This window comes from Sphaeramia orbicularis, unplaced genomic scaffold, assembly GCF_902148855.1.
Source record: "Sphaeramia orbicularis unplaced genomic scaffold, fSphaOr1.1, whole genome shotgun sequence".
In the NCBI taxonomy this organism is placed as follows: domain Eukaryota; kingdom Metazoa; phylum Chordata; class Actinopteri; order Kurtiformes; family Apogonidae; genus Sphaeramia; species Sphaeramia orbicularis.
Genome location: NW_021941650.1, coordinates 78,980 through 101,085, shown reverse-complemented (window position 1 = coordinate 101,085; position 22,106 = coordinate 78,980). Strand labels below are relative to the sequence as shown.

General features: G+C 41.0%; 1 protein-coding gene across 1 annotated transcript in view; it reads right to left on the bottom strand.

The window, feature by feature from the left end:
* The window catches only part of LOC115416712 (GTPase Era, mitochondrial-like), a 23,362-nt gene extending 1,476 nt beyond the window's left edge, over positions 1 to 21,886 (bottom strand). The window contains exons 1-10 of the mRNA XM_030130560.1: positions 21,654 to 21,886; positions 14,443 to 14,598; positions 14,226 to 14,353; positions 14,049 to 14,126; positions 4,986 to 5,032; positions 4,791 to 4,852; positions 4,518 to 4,630; positions 1,922 to 2,221; positions 951 to 1,100; positions 357 to 437 (exon numbers count right to left, since the gene is read on the bottom strand). Coding sequence (XP_029986420.1) covers positions 357 to 437; positions 951 to 1,100; positions 1,922 to 2,221; positions 4,518 to 4,630; positions 4,791 to 4,852; positions 4,986 to 5,032; positions 14,049 to 14,126; positions 14,226 to 14,353; positions 14,443 to 14,598; positions 21,654 to 21,732 — 1,194 coding nt within the window. The 5' untranslated portion in view covers positions 21,733 to 21,886. The remainder of the gene's footprint in view (positions 1 to 356; positions 438 to 950; positions 1,101 to 1,921; positions 2,222 to 4,517; positions 4,631 to 4,790; positions 4,853 to 4,985; positions 5,033 to 14,048; positions 14,127 to 14,225; positions 14,354 to 14,442; positions 14,599 to 21,653) is intronic.
* Positions 21,887 to 22,106: the final 220 nt, after the last annotated feature.

The following is a 22,106-nucleotide window of genomic DNA, read 5'->3' as shown; positions in this document are numbered from 1 at the left end:
GTATGTATATATGTATATGTATGTATGTATGTATGTATGTATGTATGTATGTAAGTATGTATGTATGTAAGTATGTATGTATGTATGTAAGTATGTATGTAAGTATGTATGTATGTATGTATGTAAGTATGTATGTATATATGTATGTATGTATGTATGTAAGTATGTATTTATCAGACATGGACTCGTTAACAAACACAACTTTTTGTTACTGATGTTTGAAAAATAAAATCAGATTTTGTCTTGAATTCCTGACAGACGTTGATTTGAATGGGTTTGGTATGATTCAGGATCACAAACACAAACAAACCTAAACATAAACACAAACAAACACAAACATAAACACAAACCCTCACCATGTGACTTTCCTTCTTCACGTACACTTTCACACACACCTCCACTTGTCCGTCTGCTCCTTCTCTCCACAGATCCACCAACTGAAATTACACACAGATTTAGTTCAACCATGACCTGGACTGGACTGACCTGGACTGACCTGGACTGACCTGGACTGACCTGGACTGACCTGGACTGGACTGACCCGGACTGGACTGACCAGGACTGGACTGACCCGGACTGGACTGACCAGGACTGGTCTGACCCGGTCTGACCCAGTGGAAGTACACGCAGTCGTCAGTTTCACGGCTTCGTTTACATAATATGTCATTATGTAGGTCTATCACACACGCCTCATTAGCATACAGGGTGTGGGCGGGGCCTCACCCTTACACTACATGCATGATAAACCTACACTATGACCCCCCCCATTAGAAGACCACGTCTGCCTTACCCTGGTTCTGCAGTACCTCTGTACATCTGACAGAATCCCACACATTCTGTTCCATGGGTTCGTTTCATATGTACTGAAGTCAAGTACGGTAAACCTGCACAGGAGTGTGGGTGGACCCTGCGGAGCCGGCCCAGACCCGGTCCAGAACGGTGGGACTCACCTGGGTCACAGAGTAGGGGACCTCCTGGGGCAGGTTCTCCAGAAGCTTCTCTCGGACCAGGCTGGTGCAGATGTCCTGGGGGGTCTGGTCCGTCAGAACCCGGCTGTGGAACCGCCACGGCCCGGGTTTGGCCGCAGCCACGAAGTAGGCCTGAAACAGAACCAGGACCAGGACCAGGACCACTTAGTAGTTTGTTCATGTCTATTCATTTGGTTCTTTTATTGGTTTTGTTCATTGTCTCATGTTATTTATTATTTTATAGATTTCTGTTTCCATTTCTGTTCATTTTATTGATAATTTTGGTTGTTTTTGTTCTTTTTTGTTCTTATTTTATTCTTTACTTCACTTTGGTATATTTTTTGTGTATTATCGCATTATTTCATGTTGTGTAAATTGTCTGATTTGTTTTTGTTCAGTGTCTTTAAGTGATCATACACCCAGTGTGTGCATCTGTCACTGATCCAACTCCATGGGTTTACACAAATACAGAAATAAGTAAGTAAATAAATAAAAAACGCAAACACATACATACATAAATAAATAACAAAAACACATAAATACATAAAGAAAGAAAACATATAAAGAAAGAAAGAAAGAAAGAAAGAAAGAAAGAAAACACAAATAAATTAAACAAATAAATAAATAACAAAACACAAATAAATAAATAAAATGAATAAACAAATTACATAAATAAATAAATAAATAACACAAAAATATTAATTAGTAAATAAATAACTAACAAATAAATAAATAATGCAAATGAATAAATAAGATCGATCGATCAATCGATCGATAGATGTTTTATTACCTAATATTTCATTTTTTATTCAGTTTTGTTCAGTTTGTGGCTCATTTTGTTGATTTTATTTACTATTTGACATATATAAACCAAGTGTGTGTGTCTAGATAAGGTGGGTTCTGGGCTGGGTTGTGGGTTCTGGGCTAGGTTCTGGTTGGGTCCGTGGTCCCACCTTCAGTGTGTCCACGTCCTCTTTGTCCATCGCTGACATCATGAAGACGTCTTTGAAGTTGGACCACCCCCGCCGCGTCCTCAGCTCCTCCAGCTGTTCTTTACTGAGGCCGGACCCAGGGTCGGCACCGCCCTTGGCCTCCGTGGCGCCGTCCGGTGAAACCGGATCCGGGTCGGGCCTCTTCTCAGCCCAGGGGGGTTTCATGACGGGTCGGACCCGGATGTGGCGTCCGTTCACCACGCCGCACGTCAAGTCTGCGGTGATGTCCAACAGGCGGTCCTTGGACTTCAGCAGGTCCACCTGAGACACAGACCAGAACCAGAACCACAGAGAACACACATGAGACTGACCCGGTCACAGTTCTGGTTCCTCTGGGGTCCACACTGAGGTTCAGACCTGTGGGTTCTGCTGTTTTTCATCTGTTCACTGACAGGTTGGTTTGATCTGATGAATGAAATAAATAAACAGAACCATCGACAGAATTCACCCTTTCATACATGAACGACAAAAACAAGCGTCCACATCTGTGGAGATGCATTTTATTCTGGAAACCAACCTGAAGTTCACACGCATCTGGAATGGTCTTTAAATAGGTTTTATTACCTCCGCCAAGGAGGTTATGTTTTTACCAGGGTTTGTTTGTTTGTCTGTCTGTTTGTTTGTCTGTCCGTTAGTGTGCAACATAACTCAAAAAGTTATGGACAGATTTGGATGAAATTTTCAGGGTTTGTTGGAATGGGATGAGGAAGAAATGATTAAATTTTGGTGGTGATCGGGGGTGGGGGGGCCCACGGGGGGGGCACTGATCAGCCTTGGCGGAGGTCTGCGCTCTCCGAGTGCTTCTAGTTTAGAAAGTACGTTCCCTCCTCAGGCACAGGAAACCACACATTTGGGCTGTTCTTATTTAATAACTGTCGAAACTGGAAACACGATGATGACACCGTTTCTTTTAGATGGATTTGTTTCTTTAATTGTTATAAAATGTCTTTTACACTTTTCATCTAAATCTGTGAAACTGTAAAACCACGTCTGGTTCTGAAGAGGTTCACTGTAGGACCAGGACTGTTTCATATTTTCACTTCCTGTTTCACTTTCACTTGTTTCACTTTCACTTATGATTCACTCTTCCACTTCCTGTTTCACTCTTCCACTTATGTTTCACTCTTTCACTTGTGTTTCACTCTTTCACTTATGTTTCACTCTTTCACTTCCTGTTTCACCCTTCCACTTCCTGTTTCATTCTTTCACTTATGTTTCACCCTTCCACTTCCTGTTTCACTCTTCCACTTCCTGTTTCACTTTTCCACTTCCTGTTTCACTCTTTCACTCATGTTTCACGCCTCCACTCCCTGTTTCACTCTTCCACTTCCTGTTTCACTCTTTGACTTATGTTTCACTCTTTCACTTATGTTTCACTCTTCCACTTCCTGTTTCACTCTTTGACTTATGTTTCACTCTTTCACTTATGTTTCACGCTTCCACTCCCTGTTTCACTCTTTCACTTCCTGTTTCACCCTTCCACTTCCTGTTTCACTCTTTGACTTATGTTTCACTCTTCCACTTCCTGTTTCACTCTTTCACTCTTTCACTTCCTGTTTCACTCTCACTCTTTCACTTCCTGTTTCACTCTTTCACTTATATTTCACTCTTCCACTTCCTGTTTCACTCTTTCACTCATGTTTCACGCTTCCACTCCCTGTTTCACTCTTTCACTTCCTGTTTCACCCTTCCACTTCCTGTTTCACTCTTTGACTTATGTTTCACTCTTCCACTTCCTGTTTCACTCTTTCACTCTTTCACTTCCTGTTTCACTCTTTCACTCTTTCACTTCCTGTTTCACTCTCACTCTTTCACTTCCTGTTTCACTCTTTCACTTATATTTCACTCTTCCACTTCCTGTATCACTCTTTCACTCATGTTTCACTCTTTCACTTCCTGTTTCACTCTTCCACTTCCTGTGTCACTCTTTCACTCCGTTTCACCCTTCCACTTCCTGTTTCACTCTTTCACTTATGTTTCACTCTTCCACTTCCTGTTTCACTCTTTCACTTGCTGTTTCACTCCTTCACTTCCTGTTTCACTCTTCCACTTCCTGTTCCACTCTTTCGCTTATGTTTCACCCTTCCACTTCCTGTTTCACTCTTTCACTTATGTTTCACTCTTCCACTTCCTGTTTCACTTTTCCACTTATGTTTCACTCTTTCACTTCCTGTTTCACTCTTCCACTTCCTGTTTCACTCTTTCACTCATGTTTCACGCTTCCACTCCCTGTTTCACTCTTCCACTTCCTGTTTCACTCTTTCACTCGTTTCACTCTTTCACTTCCTGTGTCACTCTTTCACTCATGTTTCACTCTTTCACTTCCTGTTTCACTCCTTCACTTATGTTTCACTCTTCCACTTCCTGTTTCACTCTTTCACTTCCTGTTTCACTCCTTCACTTCCTGTTTCACTCCTTTCACTTCCTGTTTCACTCTTCCACTTCCTGTTTCACTCTTTCACTTCCTGTTTCACTCTTCCACTTCCTGTTTCACTCCTTCACTTATGTTTCACTCTTTCATTTCTCAGCTCAGATAAATGAGTTAAATAAGTGGAACCTTGTTGAGGACGAGGACAGCTGGGACGTCTGGATGTTTGGACAAACACTTGAGGACCTCCATGTCAAGTCTGTTGCACGTCCATCGGTCAGCGACGTCCACCATGACGACCACTGGGGACAGACACACAGAAACACACACACAGACACACACAGACACACACACACAGACACACACACACACACAGACACACACACACACACACACACACACGTCAGCATCCATGTTCAGAACAGGTTGAACTCAGACACAGAAACAGTAAAAAAAACATACTCAGATCAGCTGTTTTCACCGAGTTCCATGGATCCACGAGCAGAGACTTCTCCAGCTGATGTCTGAAGGAAAATACACACACAAACACACACACAAACACACACAAACAAACACAAACACACACATTAAATCACAAAATCACATAAAAAACCCACATAATTCAACCAAACCAACCAGTGAATAAACATTCGTCACCTTTTGACTTTGGATGGTGTGGTGAGTCCAGGAGTGTCCAGAAGAATCTACACAAACACACACACAAATTATAGGTATCATTCTGGATGAGTCTTTTGTTGATACTGTTATTATTGTTATTATGACTATTATTATGATTATTATTATTGTCATTATTATTATTATTATTAGTGGTAGTAGTAGTATTAGTATTATTACTATTATTGTTGTTGTTAATGTCATTATCATCACTATTATTGTTGTTATTATTATTATTACTGTCGTTATCATTATTATTATTATATTATTGTTGTTGTTGTAATTAGGCCCGAGCCGAGTAAAGCCGGTGCAGGGCCTACTGAGTCTGCAGTGGGCGCATGGGGACGAAATCGCCAGTGACGCGGTCGCCTTTCGCCACTGTCGCCACTCTCACACATTTTCACATTCACGGCACTGAGACCTTTCCGACGATGTATATGACATGTGCACAAATCGCATATTTACACCTGCTCAGAATGAATGGGAGTCAATGGGACACGCCCACTCGGGGTCAGTCACGCGGGTGTAAGCGCACGACACGTGACATCTGACCCCACACACATGTGGGGGACCTCGAGAGCTTTCAAATACAGTCAAATACGTGGTTGCCACGGAAACGCCTATATTGTTCTTGCTCAGATTATTATTATTTTTATTTTTTAGGCCCGAGCCGAGTAAAGCCGGCGCAGGGCCTATTGAGTCTGCAGTGGGCGCATGGGGACAAAATCACCAGTGGCGCGGTCGCCTTTCGCCACTGTCGCCACTCTCACACATTTTCACATTCACGGCACTGAGACCTTTCCGACGATGTACATGACATGTGCACAAATCGCATATTTACACCTGCTCAGAATGAATGGGAGTCAATGGGACACATGCACTCGGGGTCAGTCACATGGGTGTAAGTGCACGACAGGTGACATCTGACCCCACAGACATGTGGGAGACCTCGAGAGCTTTCAAATCAGGCCAAATATGTGGTTGCCATAGAAACGGCTATATTGTTCTTGCTCAGATTATTATTATTTTTAGGCCCGAGCCGAGTAAAGCCGGCGCAGGGCCTATTGAGTCTGCAGTGGGCGCATGGGGACCAAATCGCCAGTGACGCGGTCGCCTTTCGCCACTGTCGCCACTCTCACACATATTCACATTCAGAGCACTGAGACCTTTCCGACGATGTACATGACATGTGCACAAATCGCATATTTACACCTGCTCAGAATGAATGGGAGTCAATGGGACACGCCCAGTCGCGGTCAGTCATGTGGGTGTAAGTGCACGACACGTGACATCTGACCCCACAGACATGTGGGGGACCTCGAGAACTTTCAAAATAGGGCAAATACGTGGTTGCCATAGAAACGGCTATATTGTTCTTGCTCAGATTATTATTATTTTTATTTTTTTATTTTTTTTTTTTTTTGTCTTATTTTTCTTTCTCCTGCGCTTTGAGCTCAATTTTGACCCTCTGAACATTTACGAAAACTCACCAAATTTTGCCTAAAATTCAGAAGTGCGAGAAATTGAATTTACATATAGGTTTCGTAGATGTCGGTAAAGAAATGTTGCGGCAGCGCCCCCTTGAAAAGTGGAAATGCATTGCGCCAATGGGAGCGCGTCCAACATAAAGTTTGTCGTAGAGCCACGAAAATCGGTAGACAGATTCATCATGAGGAGACAAACAAAAAATATTATTATGGCCACACCCCTAAACCAACCCTTTGTCGGCCATATTGGATTGAAATTTCCAAAATGCTGAGTCAGCGTTTTCGCTGAAGTTGTATTTTAACTATCTCCTACTAAGCCGTTTGGCCGAATGAGCTCAAAATCGGTGTACAGTATCTAGAGAAGTGGGGCATCAAAAGTTAGCCGAATTTTTTGAATTGGCATCACCGTTCTTGTATGACAAGGTTGCAAACTTTGCGAAGTTTTTTTGAAAATTTACCATCACAAAAATTGCTTCAGCTCAGACATACGAACACCGATTTGGCTGAAATTTGACTCAGACGTCCATCTCCCAGGCCTACACCCATTTATTAAAAGAAATTGAAATTTCGCACTATAGCGCCCCCTACAAATGTACATTTACAAAAATGACATCAGTTCGGACATACGAACACCGATTTGGCTCAAATTTGACTCAGACATCTGTCTCAAAGGCCTACACCTATTTATCAAAAGAAACTGAAATTTTGCAATACAGCGCCCCCTGCAAAAATTTTTAATATTTTTTTCTTAAAATTGCTTCAGTTCGGACATACAAACACCAATTTGGCTCAAATTTGACTCAGACGTCTATATCCCAGGCCTACACCCATTTATCAGAAAAAATTTAAATTCGGCGCCATAGCGCCCCCTACAATGTTACCTTTACGAAAATTACTTCATGTTAGACATACGAACACCGATTTGGCTCAAATTTGACTCAGTGGTACATCTCACAGGCCTACACCCATTCAATGGAACAAATTGAATTTCGGCTTATAGCGCCCCCTACAGATTTATTTATACAAAATTTTGTTCAGTTCGGACATACGAACACTGATTTGTCTCAAATCAATTGTCAATGTCCCAGGCCTACACCCATTCATCAGAAGACACAAAATTTGGGGCTAGAGCGCCACCTGCTGAACGATGAGCATACTTCCACTGGACGTGCCCTTGGCGAGGGCCTTTAGATGCCGCTTGTGGCTTTAATTTTTATTATTATTATTATTTTTTTTTGTCTTATTTTTCTTTCTCCTGCGCTTTGAGCTCAATTTTGACGCCCTGAACATTTATGAAAACTCACCAAATTTTGCACAAAATTCAGAAATGCGAGAAATTGAATTTACATATAGGTTTCGAAGATGTCGGTAAAGAAATGTTGCCGCAGCGCCCCCTTGAAAAGTGGAAATGCATTACGCCAATGGGAGCACGTCCAATGTAAAGTTTGTTGTAGAGCCACGAAAATCGGTAGACAGATTCATCATGAGGAGACAAACAAAAAATATTATTATGGCCACGCCCCAAAACCAACCCTTTGTCGGCCATATTGGATTGAAATTTCCAAAATGCTGGGTCAGCGTTTTCGCTGACGTCGTATTTTAACTATCTCCTCCTTGGCCGTTTGGCCGAATGAGCTCAAAATCGGTGTACAGTATCTAGAGAAGTGGGGCATCAAAAGTTAGCTGAATTTTTTGGATAGGTGTCACCGTTTTTGTGTGACGACGTCGCAAACTTTGCAAAGTTTCTTTGTGAATTTACCATTACAAAAATTGCTTCAGCTCAGACATACGAACACCGATTTGGCTGAAATTTGACTCAGACGTCTATCTCCAAGGCCTACACCCATTTATTAAAAGAAATTGAAATTTCGCACTATAGCACCCCCTACAAATGTAAATTTACAAAAATGAAATCAGTTCGGACATACGAGCACCAATTTGGCTCAAATTTGACTCAGACATCTGTCTCCCCGGCCTACACCTATTTGTCAAAAGAAACTGAAATTTTGCACTACAGCGCCCCCTACAAAAATTTTTAATATTTTTTTATTAAAATTTCTTCAGTTCGGACATACGAACACCGATTTGGCTCAAATTTGACTCAGACGTCTATCTCCCAGGCCTACACCCATTTATCAGAAATATTTGAAATTCGGTGCCATAGCGCCCCCTACAATTTTACCTTTATGAAAATTACTTCACGTTAGACATACGAATACCAATTTGGCTCAAATTTGAATCAGTGTTCAGTCTCCCAGGCCTACACCCATTTATCAAAAGAAATTGCCACTTCGCTCATTAGCGCCCCCTAATAATTTACCTTCACGAAAATTGCATTAATTCGGACATACGAACACTGATTTAGCTCAAATTTGAATCAGTTGTCGATCTCCCAGGCCTACACCCATTCATCAGAAGACATTGAAATTTGGTGCTAGAGTGCCACCTGCTGAACGATGGACATACTTCTACTGGACGTGCCTGTGGCGAGGGCCTTTAGATGCCGCTTGCAGCTTTAATTTTTCTTTCTTTCTTTATTTTTTTATTTATTTTTCTTCTCCTGCTCTTTGAGCTGAATTTTGACCCCCTGAACATTTATGAAAACTCACCAAATTTTGCCGAAAATTCAGGAGTGAGAGAAATTGAATTTACATATAGGTTTCGTAGATGTCGGTAAAGAAATGTTGCAGCAGCGCCCCCTTGAAAAGTGAAAATGCATTGCGCCAATGGGAGCACGTCCAACATAAAGTTTGTCATAGAGCCATGAAAATCGGTACACAGATTCATCATGAGGAAACAAACAAAAAATATTATTATGGCCACGCCCCTAAACCCACCCTTAGTCGGCCATATTGGATTGAAATTTCCAAAATGCTGAGTCAGCGTTTTCGCTGACGTATTTTAACTATCTCCTACTAAGCCGTTTGGCCAAATGAGCTCAAAATCGGTGTGCAGTATCTAGACAAGTGGGGCATCAAAAGTTAGCTGAATTTTTTGAATCGGTGTCACCGTTTTTGTGCGACGAGGTTGCAAAGTTTGCGAAGTTTTTTCGAAAATTTACCATCACAAAAATTGCTTCAGCTCAGACATATAAACACCGATTTGGCTGAAATTTGACTCAGACGTCCATCTCCCAGGCTTACACCCATTTATTAAAAGAAATTGAAATTTCGCTCTATAGCGCCCCCTACAAATGTACATTTACAAAAATGACATCAGTTCGGACATACGAACACCGATTTGGCTCAAATTTGACTCAGACATCTGTCTCAAAGGCCTACACCTATTTATCAAAAGAAACTGAAATTTTGCAATACAGCGCCCCCTGCAAAAATTTTAAATATTTTTTTATTAAAATTGCTTCAGTTCGGACATACGAACACCAATTTGGCTCAAATTTGACTCAGACATCTATATCCCAGGCCTACACCCATTTATCAGAAAAAATTTAAATTCGGCGCCATAGCGCCCCCTACAATGTTACCTTTACGAAAATTACTTCATGTTAGACATGCGAACACCAATTTGGCTCAAATTTGAATCAGTTGTCAATCTCCCAGGCCTACACCCATTTATCAAAAGAAATTGCCACTTCGCTCAGTAGCGCCCCCTACAAATTTACCTTCACGAAAATTGCATCAGTTCAGACATACGAACACCGATTTGGCTCAAATTTGACTCAGTGGTACATCTCACAGGCCTACACCCATTCAAAGGAACAAATTGAATTTCGGCTTATAGCGCCCCCTACAGATTTATTTATACAAAATTTTGTTCAGTTCGGACATACGAACACTGATTTGTCTCAAATCAATTGTCAATGTCCCAGGCCTACACCCATTCATCAGAAGACACAAAATTTGGGGCTAGAGCGCCACCTGCTGAATGATGAGCATACTTCCACTGGACGTGCCCTTGGCGAGGGCCTTTAGATGCCGTTTGCGGCTTTAATTTTTTTTTTTCTCCTGCACTTTGAGCTCAATTTTGACCCCCTGAACATTTACGAAAACTCACCAAATTTTGCCCAAAATTCCGAAATGTGCAAAATTGAATTTACATGTAGGTTTCGTAGATGTCGGTAAAGAAATGTTGCGGCAGCGCCCCCTTGAAAAGTGGAAATGCATTACGTCAATGGGAGCACGTCCAACATAAAGTTTGCCGTAGAGCCACGAAAATCAGTACACAGATTCATCATGAGGAGACAAAAAAAATATATTATTGTGGCCACGCCCCTAAACCAACCGGAAGTCGGCCATATTGGATTGAAATTTCCAAAATGCTGAGTCAGCATTTTCGCTGACATCGTATTTTAACTATCTCCTACTAAGCCGTTTGGCCGAATAGAGCTCAAAATTGGCATACAGTATCTAGAGAAGTGCGGCATCAAAAGTTAGCCGAATTTTTTGGATTGGTGTCACCATTTTTGTGTGACAACGTCTCAAACTTTGCAAAGTTTCTTCGCAAATTTACCATTACAAAAATTGCTTCAGCTCAGACATACGAACACCGATTTGGCTCAAATTACACTCAGACATCCATCTCCCAGGCCTACACCCATTTATTACAAGAAATATAAATTTCGCACTATAGCGCCCCCTACAAATGTACATTTACAAAAATGACATCAGTTCGGACATACGAACACCGATTTGGCTCAAATTTCACTCAGACATCTGTCTCTCAGGCCTACACCTATTTATCAAAAGAAACTGAAATTTTGCACTACAGCGCCCCCTACAAAAATTTTTAATATATATATATATATTTTTTATTTTTTTTTTATTAAAATTGCTTCAGTTCGGACATACGAACACCAATTTGGCTCAAATTTGACTCAGATGTCTAACTCCCAGGCCTACACCTATTTATATGAAAAATTTGAAATTTGGTTTCATAGCGCCCCCTACAATTTTACCTTTACGAAAAGTACTTCACTTCAGACATACGAACACCAATTTGGCTCAAATTTGAATCAGTTGTCAATCTGCCAGGCCTACACCCATTTATCAGAAGAAATTGCCATGTCGCTCAATAGCGCCCCCTACAAATTCACCTTCACGAAAATTGCATCACCTCGGACAAATGAACACCGATTTGGCTCAAATTTGACTCAGTGGTACATCTCGCAGGCCTACACCCATTCAATGGAAGAAATTTAATTTTAGCTGCATAGCGCCCCGTACAGATTTACTTATACAAAAATTTCCTTACTTCGGACATACGAGCAATGATTTCCCTCAAATTTTAATCAGCTGTCAATCTCCCAGGCCCACACCCATTCGTTAGAAGAAACTGAAATTTGGTGCTAGAGCGCCACCTACTGAACGATGGACATACTTCTACTGAATGTGCCCGTGGCGAGGGCCTTTAGATGCCGCTTGCGGCTTTAATTTTATTTATTTTTCTTCTCCTGCTCTTTGAGCTCAAATTTGACCCCCTGAACATTTATGAAAACTCACCAAATTTTGCCGAAAATTCAGGAGTGTGAGAAATTGAATTTACATATACGTTTCGTAGATGTCGGTAAAGAAATGTTGCTGCAGCGCCCCCTTGAAAAGTGAAAATGCATTGCGCCAATGGGAGCACGTCCAACATAAAGGTTGTCATAGAGCCACGAAAATCGGTACACAGATTCAACATGAGGAGACAAACAAAAAATATTATTATGGCCACACCCCTAAACCTACCCTTAGTCGGCCATATTGGATTGAAATTTCCAAAATGCTGAGTCAGCGTTTTTGCTGACGTTGTATTTCAACTATCTCCTACTAAGCCGTTTGGCCAAATGAGCTCAAAATCCGTGTACAGTATCTAGAGAAGTGGGGCATCAAAAGTTAGCCGAATTTTTTGAATCGGTGTCACCGTTTTTGTGCGATGACGTTGCAAACTTTGCGAAGTTTTTTCGAAAATTTACCATCACAAAAATTGCTTCAGCTCAGACATACAAACACCGATTTGGCTGAAATTTGTCTCAGACGTCCATCTCCCAGGCCTACACCCATTTATTAAAAGAAATTGAAATTTTGCACAATAGCGCCCTCTACAAATGTACATTTACAAAAATAAAATCAGTTCGGACATACGAACACCGATTTGGCTTAAATTTGACTCAGACATCTGTCTCCCAGGCCTACACCTATTTGTTAAAAGACATTGAAATTTCGAACTACAGCGCCCCCTACAAAAATTTTTAATATTTTTTTATTAAAATTGCTTCAGTTCGGACATACGAACACTGATTTAGCTCAAATTTGACTCAGATGTCTATCTCCCAGGCCTACACCCATTTATCAGAAGAAATTTCCAATGTCGCTCAATAGCGCACCCTACAAATTTACCTTCACGAAAATTGCATTAATTCAGACACATGAACACCGATTTGGCTCAAATTTGACTCAGTGGTACATCTCGCAGGCCTACACCCATTCAACGGAAGAAATTTAATTGTAGCTGCATAGCGCCCCCTACAGATTTACTTATAAAACAATTTCTCTTGTTTGGACATACGAATACTGATTTGTCTCAAATTTGAGTCAATTGTCAATGTCCCAGGCCTACGCCCATTCATCAGAATCAGTATCTAGAGAAGTGGGGCATCAAAAGTTAGCCGAATTTTTTGGATTCGTGTCACCGTTTTTGTGTGACGACGTCGCAAACTTTGCAAAGTTTCTTTGCGAATTTACCATTACAAAAATTTCTTCAGCTCAGACATACAAACACCGATTTGGCTCAAATTTGGCTCAAAATTGAAATTTGGCACTATAGCGCCCCCTACAAGTGTACATTTAAAAAAATGACATCAGTTCGGAGATACAAACACCAATTTGGCTCACATGTGACTCAGACATCTGTCTCCCACGCCTACACCGATTTGTCAAAAGAAACTGAAATTTCGCAATACAGCGCCCCCTACAAGTTTTTTTTTATTTTTTTTTAGTAAAATTGCTTCAGTTCGGACATACAAACACCAATTTGGGTCAAATTTGACTCAGATGTCTATCTCTCAGGCCTACACCCATATATCAGAAAAAATTGAAATTTGGCGCTATAGCGCCCCCTACAATTTTACCTTTACGAAAATTACTTTACTTCAGATATAAGAACACCAATTTTGCTCAAATTTGACTCAGTGGTACATCTCGCAGGCCTACACCCATTCAATGGAAGAAATTGAATTTTGGCTCCATAACGCCCCAGACAGATTTATTTTTCCAAAAATTGTTCAGTTCGGACATACGAACACTGATTTGTCTCAAATTTGAGTCAACTGTCAATCTCCTAGGCCTACAGCCATTCATCAGAAGACACAAAATTTGGGGCTAGAGCGCCACCAACTGAACGATGAGCATACTTCTACTGGACGTGCCCTTGGCGAGGGCCTTTAGATGCCGCTTGCGGCTTTAATTACAAACCTCAAAAAAAGAAACCTGAACACCATCATCACACCGCTTCCTTCTTACTATCTGTGTATCGTCTTTGGTATTACTATTATTATTTTGTCTGAGTCTTTTTCTGGTTAAATATTCTTTTTTCCATCACCACACCACTTCCTTCTTACTATCTGCGTATTTTCTTCAGTTAAAACTCCCAGCGTCTGCGTTCTCGTCGTATGAACCTTCTTGGAAACTGCGAAAACCTACAGGAAGATAAGACAGACATTAAAGCCGGTTCCTGTTTAGCCGTTTACAGAATCTGCCTGGTTCTGGTTCCGGTTCTGGTTGTGGTTTGGACGGACCTTGCGGCCCAGGAGCTGGTTGGACAGCGTGGACTTGCCAGCGTTGGGCGCTCCCACCACAGCCACCTGTAGAACCCTGGGCTTATCGGGCTGATCCGGAACCTTCATCAGCAGAGACGTTTGTTCAACTGAAACGAGAAGAACGGGCCTTTAGAGCAGGTCCACATCAGACCAGGGTTCAGCAGGACTGGGTCTGGGTCCACAGGTCTGGTTTTACCGCTGTCCAGAGGGACCGAGGCCGGGAGGCGCTGGCCGCTGTCCGCCTCCAGCCCTTCGCTCTTCATCAGTCTGCTGAGGAAGACCTCCGACGAAATAGAAGAGGAGGGAACCCACCAGAACACACCTGTCCGTCCACAGGTACGAGGGGCGGGGCCTATGAAAGACAGACACATGATCACATGATCAGCAGCAAAAAACACACAAACTAATGACACACCTGGAAGTACAGAGAGGGGTCTACGGTCTGAGCGGAACCATTATGATGATGTTCATTAGGCCCGAGCCGAGTAAAGCCGGTGCAGGGCCTATTGAGTCTGCAGTGGGCGCATGGGGACCAAATTGCCAGTGACGCGGTTGCCTTTCGCCACTGTCGCCACTCTCACACATATTCACGGCACTGAGACCTTTCCGAAGATGTATATGGCATGTGCACAAATCGCATATTTACACCTGCTCAGAATGAATGGGAGTCAATGGGACACGCCCAGTCGGGGTCAGTCATGTGTGTGTAAGTGCACGACAGGTGACATCTGACCCCACAGACATGTGGGGGAGCTCGAGAGCTTTCAAATAAGGCCAAATATGTGGTTGCCATAGAAACGGCTATATTGCTCTTGCTCAGATTCTTATTTTTCTCCTGTGCTTTGAGCTCAATTTTGACCCTCTGAACATGTACGAAAACTCACCAAATTTTGCCTAAAATTCAGAAGTGCGAGAAATTGAATTTACATGTGGGTTTCGTAGAGGTCGGTAAAGAAATGTTGCGGCAGCGCCCCCTTGAAAAATGGAAATGCATTGCGCCAATGGGATCTCGTCCAACATAAAGTTGGTCGTAGAGCCATGAAAATCGGTAGACAGATTCATCATGAGGAGACAAACAAAAAATATTATTATGGCCACGCCCCTAAACCAACCCTTAGTCGGCCATATTGGATTGAAATTTCCAAAATGCTGAGTCAGCGTTTTTGCTGACGTTGTATTTTAACTATCTCCTACTAAGCCGTTCGGCTGAATGCGCTCAAAATCGGTGTACAGTATCTAGAGAAGTGGGACATCAAAAGTTAGCCGAATTCTTTGAATCGGTGGTACCATTTTTGTGCGATGACGTTGCAAACTTTGCGAAGTTTTTTCGAAAATTTGCCATCACAAAAATTGCTTCAGCTCAGACATACAAACACCGATTTGGTTGAAATTTGACTCAGACGTCCATCTCCCAGGCCTACACCCATTTATTAAAAGAAATTGAAATTTCGCACTGTAGCGCCCCCTACAATTGTACATTTACAAAAATGACATCAGTTCAGACATACGAACACCGATTTGGCTCAAATTTGACTCAGACATCTGTCTCCCAGGCCTACACCTATTTATCAAAAGAAACTGAAATTTTGCACTACACCGCCCCCTACAAAAATTTTTATTAATATTTTTTTATTAAAATTGCTTCAGTTCGGACATACGAACACCAATTTGGCTCAAATTTGACTCAGATGTCTATCCCCCAGGCCAACACCTATTTATATTAAAAATTTTAAATTTGGTGCCATAGCGCCCCCTACAATTTTACCTTTACGAAAATTACTTCACTTCAGACATACGAACACCAATTTGGCTCAAATTTGAATCAGTTGTCAATCTCCCAGGCCTACACCCATTTATCAGAAGAAATTGCCATGTCGCTCAATAGTGCCCCCTACAAATTTACCTTCACGAAAATTGCATTAATTCAGACATACGAACACCAATTTGGCTCAAATTTGACTCAGTGGTACATCTCGCAGGCCTACACCCATTCAATGGAAGAAATTTAATTTTAGCTGCATAGTGCCCCCTACAGATTTATTTATACAAAATTTTGTTCAGTTTGGACATACGAATACTGATTTTTCTCAAATTTGAGTCAATTGTCAATCTCCCAGGCCTACACCCATTCATCAGAAGACATTGAAATTTGGGGCTAGAGCGCCACCTGCTGAACGATGGACATACTTCTACTGGACATGCCCATGGCGAGGGCCTTTAGATGCCGCTTGTGGCTTTAACTATTATTATTATTATTATTATTATTATTATTATTATTATTATTATTATTATCACCGTCATCATCAGTATTATTATTATTATTATTATTATTATTGCTATTATTTTAATTATTATTGTTATTATTATTATTATTATGACTAAACTCATGACAGAGCTGAGAGTCAAACAGACACTGATGCAGAACCAGGTGAGAACAGAACAGTTCTAAATGATCAAATACTGATGAGGCTGCGTCATTAAACTAGTTTGGACTCAGACCAGGTCCAGGTTTGTCATTAAACTAGTTTGGACTCAGACCAGGTCCAGGTTTGTCATTAAACTAGTTTGGACTCAGACCAGGTCCAGGTTTGTCATTAAACTAGTTTGGACTCAGACCAGGTCCAGGTTTGTCATTAAACTAGTTTGGACTCAGACCAGGTCCAGGTTTGTCATTAAACTAGTTTGGACTCAGACCAGGTCCAGGTTTGTCATTAAACTAGTTTGGACTCAGACCAGGTCCAGGTTTGTCATTAAACTAGTTTGGACTCAGACCAGGTCCAGGTTTGTCATTAAACTAGTTTGGACTCAGACCAGGTCCAGGTTTGTCATTAAACTAGTTTGGACTCAGACCAGGTCCAGGTTTGTCATTAAACTAGTTTGGACTCAGACCAGGTCCAGGTTTGTCATTAAACTAGTTTGGACTCAGACCAGGTCCAGGTCCAGCAGCTGTTTGCTCTTTTTCTGCTGTTTCACATCTTCTTCTGTCTGAACATCATCTACTTTCACTGCTTCCCTTTGACATAAACCTTTATTTATTTATTTATTCATTTATTTATTTATTATCTACAGAGTTTTTTGTCACATGTCTAAATTCTTTATTATTCATAGTTTATTTATGTTTCTGTCTTTTTTAGTGGAAAAAAACTACGCTTGAAAAACTCCTTCTGTTCCTCTCATAAACATGAACTGAATGACTATAAATCCTTGAACTATTTAATTATTTGGCATTGAATTTAATTCCAGATAAAACCTCAAACATCACAGTCAGTGACATTCACAGTAATATTATTATTATCATTATTATTATTATTATTATTATCATCCATTCTAACGTGTGGATTCTTTTATGACGAACACATACGAATCATTTAAAGATGAAGGATTTAGTGTCTCTACATAGTAGTAGTTTTATCTCGAGCTCATAGAATCATACATGGTCAAAAAAATGAAATAAAATTTTTCTGCACTCAAAAGGAGTGTGCAGAAGTATAACTTATTGACTCCACCCCCTTTTTTACAAACTAATAATCAAAGTAGATCTGCCTCCTTTGGTTTAACACATATTTTCTTCTGTATATTTTTACAATAACACAAAACATCTGCACAAACCATTCACGTACACTTTTTTAGTCACCTCACACACAATCAGATTTACATAATCAACCATTTTTAATATAAACTAAAATATTTATATACACTTAAAGTATTTACTCTAAATACAATAATCAAAATATATATCTTATCATGATAACTAGTTAACTACAATAATATCTTATTTTATGCGTACTTCTGCGTTATAACTGGATTTTCACTTATTCAGATAATGTTCTATATTTTGTTATTATAGTGGATTTATACGTCCTTTTAAACGCACAAACTGAAGAAGACATTTTTCAGTTTTGCTCCAGATTATTCCACAGATGAACCCTCTAACACAGATACACTGGCTTTGTATGTTTGTTCTGCACTTCATTTTCTTGTAGATTTCAGTTCCCCCTAACCCTTTCATGCATGATGTCCATATTTGTGGACACATAAATTAAGCTCACTTTCCAAAGGGTTATAAAGGCAATATTCTCCAAACCACATGGGGACAGTCTATATAGACCCTAAGCAATACAATGAAAAAAAGAAGAGTCTTGGTTTTAGAATTTGGACTGCTGTGATCTCATAAAGTTAACCTGCTAAGACCCAGCTATGGGTTTCACAGCTTTATAAAAATAAAAAATAAAAATAAAAATTACTGTCCACCACAAAGGACATTCCATAACATAAAAAATGTATCTGAGAAAACTGCTGCATCACAATGTTTCCAATATAGGCAATTATTTGATTTAAAAAAGCTAAAACTTATATATTTCCAAGTCTCAGGAGGTTAAATATCCTCTTAATTAGGGATGGAACCATATGAACATTTCAGATCAGGGTTATTGTGACCAAAATGATCACAGTTCTCATTATTATCGCGGTATTGTTGAAACTGTGCTCAAAATGTTCAAAAAGTACTGATACACACACTGAAGGAATTTAACCAAGTTGTATTAAAAAAAAATAAAAAATATAATACCAGTCCCACTGTCCCTTCTGTGTCAGAAACGTTCACATGTTAACCCTTAGTGGTCTGAGTCTATTCTGTCTGTTTTTCAGTCCTTTTGATTTGGCCTTTATATACTATAGAAACAAATGTTTACTATACCCATGTTTGGATCTGTTTTTTCAGCACAACTTCATCTATATCATCTGTCTGTTATTTTTTCACTTTAACCTACTATAAAAACACAAAAGGACAAAAAACACACAAAATATATATAAAATTTGATTTGAAAAATGTATATAATTTATTGCATAAATAACACACAGATGCCTAACGAACCTTCTTAAAGACTTTAAAGTGAAAATTGGTTCCAAATATTAGCTACATCAGGGTTCTCGCTGGTGTCATTGAACGTCGGGGCCCCTGACGCTGTCCCTGGGGGGCCCCGACACTGACATCTGACCCGCGACGCTGTCTTTCAACCAGCGTAGCAGTGTTTTTGTGTGTGTGTGACCGTCCAGTGTAATGAGAACCAGATTTGAATGTGAATAAATCTATTCCTTTGTTTTGGCTCAAAGCGCTGCAGACAGGAAATGACAACAATAGAAGCCACACCCCTTTGTGTGCCTTGGTACTGTCCGACCCCGCCCACCAACATCACTTGCCTTAAGGCGGCCTTACACTGTGCGACTTTAGAGACGATTTCTCACTCGTGCGACTCTTTCTGGGATCGGGCCCGATGTGCCTCTGATCGTGTGTGGTGCTTGGTGCAGTGGACATGGGCTAAAGAGAAGCCATTAGCACCTCACCACCACCTCACCACCAGCAATCGTGTGTTCGCAAGGAAAACGGAGCTGTTTGAAATCCTGCTCGCTCCTCGTGAGTGTATCGTACTGTCACAGCAGTGCCACGAACCCATGGGCCTCAAATTCTCACACTGTGCATGCGCCAACACAGACGCGTACAGTAGCGTACAAGCTATTGTCCTGGTGCAGTTTAGCTGTTGCAGCTTACAGGGGTTGGACAAAATAATGGAAACACCTAACATTGTGGCATCATAGAAGGTGTTTCCATTATTTTGTCCAACCCCTGTGCCTCTAGTTCCGCTGTAGGATGATAGCCCATACTGTCCACGTCTGGACAACCAATGCCTGCACCGAACACATGGTCGTCTTTTCTTCTTTTTTGATCCCTCACAGATAATGGCACATATTACCAAAGCAGCTCGTTGGTTTTTGTTCAGCACTACCATTTCGTGGCTCACACCAATACACAATCATCTATGCAGGATTCCTTGGTATTTTAACGTTGTATTTCCGGATACAACACTCAAACGTGTGGTGCGTCCTCTGGTGTATGGTCCTACAGTGTGGGGTATCCTCTGGTGTATGGTCCTACAGTGTGGTGTATCCTCTGGTGTATGGTCCTACAGTGTGGTCTATCCTCTGGTGTATGGTCCTACAGTGTGGTGTATCCTCTGGTGTATGGTCCTACAGTGTGGTACATCCTCTGGTGTATGGTCCTACAGTGTGGTGCGTCCTCTGGTGTATGGTCCTACAGTGTGGTGCGTCCTCTGGTGTATGGTCCTACAGTGTGGTGTATCCTCTGGTGTATGGTCCTACAGTGTGGTGCGTCCTCTGGTGTATGGTCCTACAGTGTGGTGCGTCCTCTGGTGTATGGTCCTACAGTGTGGTGCGTCCTCTGGTGTATGGTCCTACAGTGTGGTGTATCCTCTGGTGTATGGTCCTACAGTGTGAGCAGTCAGGTCGCATACGAGCGTCGGTCCGTACAGTGTGAGAACATGAATCGTGAGTCTGACTGTACGACTGATTCGCACAGTTTGAGATGGAGCTGCGTGCAACGATTGACATAATCGCACAGTGTATGGCCGCCTTTACGCTCATTGGCCGACAATGAGACTTCAATCAATTTATCTGATTTAAACAGACCGATCACCCGTGGAAAATTAGATCTAAACTGTAGCCAGTGCGTGCATGTAGTGTGAGTGCCGCTCCCATTATCCCGAATTTCGTGCCAGTGAATATTTTTCTACGATTATGTCTGTGTTGAAGCACGGGAGCAACGCCAAACGTGTACATGGTGCCAATACACTGTGAAAAAACCCTAGTGAGAACCCTGTATATACAATTATAATTGTAATAAATTCAAACTCTACTCAAATATTTGACATAAAAGCAGATCTTTACATTGGCATTTTCCCCTAAAAGTGCAGTAATCAAACACAGTTATCCTGATAATTAGAATTTAAATGGTAATACTAGCCGTCTGTGATTTTACCACCGTTTATGGCTATGTTGGTAATGGTTATTTCCCTACTCTTAATAAAACCATTATACATTATATATATATATATATATATATATATATATACATAATAATCAAAATAAATTTAAACTTTAGCCTAATTCTGAATATATAATCAATCCCCCCCCCCCAAAAAAAAAAAATCAGGATATTTTTTTTTCATAATTCATGCATGAAAGGGTTAAATTCTAATTCCTTTGCCTGGACTCAAACCTCTCCTGCAGACTTGGGGGGGCATATGTTCATGGGTTTTAGACATTATAATAAGAGTATTAAGGTCGACAGGATCGTGTAGTTTTAGAGCTCTTACTTTTATAAATAGTGGATTTGTTGGAGCTAAATACTGTGCTTGATTGACAAGATGAATTGCCTTTTTTTTCGTCCTGACATGTTACCGGTTTCCAGATTTCCTCAGTCTTCTCAGGTCCTTGAACGCCTCTGGATAAAGCTCATATTTGTCTTCTTTTATCGGTTTTTCCTTCAGTCAGAGTTTCCGTTTTTTCTTGTAAATACAAAGTGATGGTTGAACAGGTTTGATGAACACTGACCTGATGAAGGGAAACAGGACGAAGCTTCAGCAGAAACCAAGCGGGACGAGAAGAACCGACTACAGACTCTGAGCGCCATGACACAAAAAACAACAAACAAACAAACAAACAACACAAAAACCACCGTCCACAGGGTCCTTCAGCCGATAACGGGTCCGTCCGGGTCTGAATATCCACCGTGTTTACGTTCACATTGTCCGCAGGTGGACGCCATGATGGTTTGACCGAAGAAGATCCACTTCCGTCCACGTCACAGCATCTTCCGCCCGGGTCACAGCGCCCCCTGTGGGCCTGGAGGAAACAGCAGCTTTTTTTTTTTTTTTTTGAACTTGTAAAAACATACAAACTCTGAATGAGGATAACAACATAGTAATACAAATGAACATAAATGATAAAAATCGGACCAGTGTCCCTGTATCTTAGCGTCCAAATTCAAAGCTTCGGTAAATGTAT